We start from the raw sequence: 4,225 nt of genomic DNA, 5'->3' as shown, positions 1-4,225 counted from the left end.
CTTTACTCCTTCTGAGCCTTTTGACCGTAATGGTAATGTCCTTTCTGTATCATTTCCTTTAAACCGTTTGCATAGCTTTTCCCATTCCTTCAAAAGTTCCAGAAAATCCTCAGCCAATTCATTTCTCACCTATACAATGAAGAAAGCAATGTTGAATGTGAAAAGTTCACATCAAATATCTTTTTGTTGTAGCACGGGATAGTCATCACTCACATATGTATCTGGATGGTTTAGTTTCAAGCTTTCAGTTGCACACTTGTTGCTATCAACAGCCCATCTCTGACCAAATCAGAAAACAAGAGTAAAACCAGTGTGGCATGGATGAGTTCATGGATACTCAGAATTTCATTAAAGATAAGATTTCTTCACAGTACCGTCACAAGGTTAACTGATGAAACTTTGGCACCCAAGCACAATCCAGTTGACATGCCACCACAGCCAGAATAAAGATCTAGTAGTAATAATTCTGTCTTCCGCGGCTCAGATTCGGGTGGACTTTTGGAAACTGCCAAGGCCTCTGTTGAGAGTATCTCAAGGCCAATAGGTGATGATAAATAATTATTCTTAATAGGATTACAAATCTACACAAAAAATAACATTTTGAAAAGCTGAGTGGGAATGAAATAAAAAAACTTTTAGCCAAAACTGGAGACCATTAACAAACATGGATCCTTGTATGCATGTGACAATTAAACAGCAGTAAGACTCTCCATCCTACATGCTTTTCCCTCTTTTCAGTAATATATGGAACAAAAAATAAAACCAAAATGCTTCCTAGGGTCAACTAAGACACACCTGCTGGTATGTTGCGGAATGTAGAATATTCCACACAATATTCCATATCGTAATAGAAGTCAGATGGTGAAACAGAAATCGACCTCCGATCAATCTGTAAGAACTCATGCAGAAAATATTTGGTTATTAGTATGACTAAGGCAATAGCATAAACGTCACAATCAATAAGAGAAATGCAATAGAGAAAGTCCCTTAAATGTGCCATACCCTAGGTGTTACAAGTGTTACATTAGCTTTTGCTATAATGCAGTCTATTAGGTTGTCATTCATTATTGATGAATAGAATAAACGCCGCTTGTCATGGAAGCTGCCTTCATCTTGGATTACCTGAAAGGCAAATGGAAGCAACATTCATGGCGCATCCTTTGACATTACCAATTAAACTTCATGACATACTCTATACTCACTGTATCTTGAACTCTGTAAAACCATTGGACTCTAAAATAATCTTGACCATCAGTTGTTTGGAAAAATTCAATAATCTTGCCAACATGATTTTCTTCTATGTCACCCTGCACAAGAATCATTTGAACATAAGTATAAATTCTTGTCTTGTCCACTTGAAATTTTAAGGTTCACCAGCTGTACAATGTACTGCTATAGAAAAACTACTATTAGTAGCCATATGCAGAAGCAACCGTTTCATATGGTGTTATAAATTAAGCAAACTATTTCCTCAGTGCAATATATCAGTAATTCAGATGTCAAAAGGTACACTTGCTATGTCCCAGCTAAATCCAAGTTATCAAAGGGGGAGATAACAGTATAAAAGGCTACTTACTAGACCGTAATCTATTATGATGTAGTTAGAAATTAAATTTAGGGGAAATCAGGAAATATCCTGTTCAAAAAGAAAAAGCACTGTACTTTATAAAATAAAGAAAGAAGTAATAAGATACAGATTTTAATGTGGTTCAGTCACATCTGACAAACTATCAGGTATGCAAATATGCCAATTAGAAAAAAAAAAAGGATGTTACACAGTTCAATTAAAAGTCACAACAAATTTTAATAGGACAAAGATGGCAGGAATATGCATGTCTTCAACTCTATGCACTTACTTTTATAATTGCACAATCACCAAGACTGAAAACGCAATTACCAATTTCTGCTTGAGCATAGTGGCATTTCACATTTACAATGATCTCGTCTTCTTCATCCTCGCTACAAATCAGCAACATTGAAAGAAATAATTATATAATCTAATCTAAGTTACGAGTTTAAAAGGAGCAACATATAAGCTTGTGAATTAGTAGTTCAAACTTACTTCATTTTGAACTTTTGGCCTTTATTTTGGTTCTGCATGCTTGAGCAGAAAAAATTAGATAAAAAGGAAAGCTAAAGAATAACAAATTTGCTCAGACTAAAAGTAACAAAGTTTTCCATTTCATAAAAATTTAAAAAAAAAAAGGTGAAGAACAAAAAAGATGGACTCATGAACATGTTATGTGAAACAAAAATGGCTAACAATTTCTTTCTTTTATACCACAGCATACTGAAATTCTGATAGCATGAAAAGAATCTCAAAAACATTGGATCATTAACCTTCAATTCGTAGCGCCATCCCCATCTTTTCTGAGCTTCATCATCTGGTATTGGATTGCCAACAAATGAAGGAATGCTTTTATGGTCCATTATTTCAATCGTTGTAGAAGCCACTTTTTTTTTTTTCTTTCTTGGTGGGCTGTCATCAAACTCTAGCAAGGCAAGGGAATCAGGACCCGTTCTGCCATTTTCCACCACCTCTGAGGAACTTCTCAAGCAATCTGTATCATCAATTTCAAGAGAGATTCTTGTGATGGTTTTAACTTCAGAATTCGGTTTAACTAGTGAATCAGAATTAAATTCAATCGGAAGTTCGGTGTCCTTGTCCTTTTGGTGAACTACTTTAGAAATTTCTTTTCTTGGAAACGAAATGACGTCCATGTTTTCACTGCCACTTGAAGATGGAAGTATTGGAGATTTCCTAAGGTTTCCACCAGACATTTTCACGTCTTGCAGTTGCAGACATGCCTCACCAGATGGATTTAATCTTGGAGACTGCCTCAATGGCTTCGCATGACACTGTTTGAAAAGCTTGATGAATTCCTTATTGCTTGATGCAGCTCCAAAGTTGTCCTTTGCCTTTGATGATTCAGAATGAGAAGTTGGTGTCAACCTTGGAGATCTCCTACAGCTCTTTTCCTGAATGCATTTTCCATCCAAAACTGATTTCTGGTCCTTCGTGTCAGCACTACAGAAAACAAGAAGCATAACGTGGCCTGGAATTGAAACCAAGAAAATACAATGATGGGAGAGTGAAGTACTAAACATGCTTTCTGGTTTTCACTCACATCGATAGTAATTGTGGACCCCTAGATCTTTGCTGCTGCATAACTCAAGAATCAATCAACAATATTTTAAACCATGAGATACGATCACACGAACACAAAACCAAAATAAGCTACGGTCAACATTGCTGTAAATTGTATTATTTGGTTATAACACAAGGAAAACAACAAGTTTGAAATTACCAAAACATAAATTAGAAATTCAAAAATGGGAGCATAAATGGCTGCAAAACCCACAATATACCAACCCAAATAATGGGGATGAGACTTCCTTGTGTCTGTCCTTGGTGGGAAACTCTGCAGCCTAAATATGTAGTTAAGTTGGTTGTACAGAGTTAAAAGCTTCAACAACTCACAGTTTTAAGTCAAATGCAATGCTTTAAATTCTGAAATATGCAGCTTAGTCAAAAAGGCATAGGCTTTTTCTTTTCCAAAAAAATTTGTAAATACTAAATAGACGCACATTACAATCAGCTACAGATATTAGTCCAAAATACAGATTAACGATTATAGTAGTAAATGTTAAACGAAACTAAGATCAAGTTCCTAACAAGTGAAATATTAAATCAAAGTAGTATTTGAGTAGAGCTTTTGTGTTTGCTTTCCTTTTTTCTTCATACTTTTAGCTAACATGTGAATGTTTTATATATAAGAAAAGATTGTACATACCATGATTTTAGAACATATTACAAAATTATTTTTATTATTTCCTTTTTTTTTTCTTATATTACTCTATCTTTCCACTTATTTTTACACATTTATTTAATAGGATTGTTGATGATTAATATTGTCTAACATAGCACTTATTTAGGCCAAATAAAAATTAAACATAAACACTGAAAGGGTGTACATAGATACAATTGGATTTGGTCAAAATCTCAATCCGATTCACAAAGAAAAGAAATCGGATATACACGTTTCTAACCTCCATCCTATCCCGAGAATTTTCTAACCAAACATGCGGATATAACAGGTATTTCAAAATACATCCTGGGCTTATATTCTTTCTTCATGAAATACTTCTTTTTTTTCTCCTTTTTGAGCCTGTTTACTTCAAAACTATTATTCAATATAATTTTCTGAAATAATATAAATAAGAC

General features: G+C 34.3%; 1 protein-coding gene across 2 annotated transcripts in view; it reads right to left on the bottom strand.

The window, feature by feature from the left end:
* LOC107622392 (DNA (cytosine-5)-methyltransferase CMT2) overlaps nucleotides 1–4,225 on the bottom strand; it is a gene marked incomplete in the record, with an annotated part of 11,722 nt that overhangs the window by 5,431 nt on the left and 2,066 nt on the right. Inside the window, 10 exon segments of one of the 2 annotated variants that reach the window (XM_016324266.2) lie at nucleotides 1–129; nucleotides 214–279; nucleotides 375–517; nucleotides 796–889; nucleotides 1,003–1,122; nucleotides 1,203–1,307; nucleotides 1,857–1,959; nucleotides 2,063–2,094; nucleotides 2,341–3,028; nucleotides 3,129–3,160. In XM_016324266.2, the coding sequence (XP_016179752.1) occupies nucleotides 1–129; nucleotides 214–279; nucleotides 375–517; nucleotides 796–889; nucleotides 1,003–1,122; nucleotides 1,203–1,307; nucleotides 1,857–1,959; nucleotides 2,063–2,094; nucleotides 2,341–3,028; nucleotides 3,129–3,160 (1,512 nt within the window). 2 annotated transcript variants of the gene reach the window in all.

This window comes from Arachis ipaensis, chromosome B10, assembly GCF_000816755.2.
Source record: "Arachis ipaensis cultivar K30076 chromosome B10, Araip1.1, whole genome shotgun sequence".
Taxonomy (NCBI): domain Eukaryota; kingdom Viridiplantae; phylum Streptophyta; class Magnoliopsida; order Fabales; family Fabaceae; genus Arachis; species Arachis ipaensis.
This window is presented reverse-complemented; position numbering and strand designations above follow the sequence as displayed.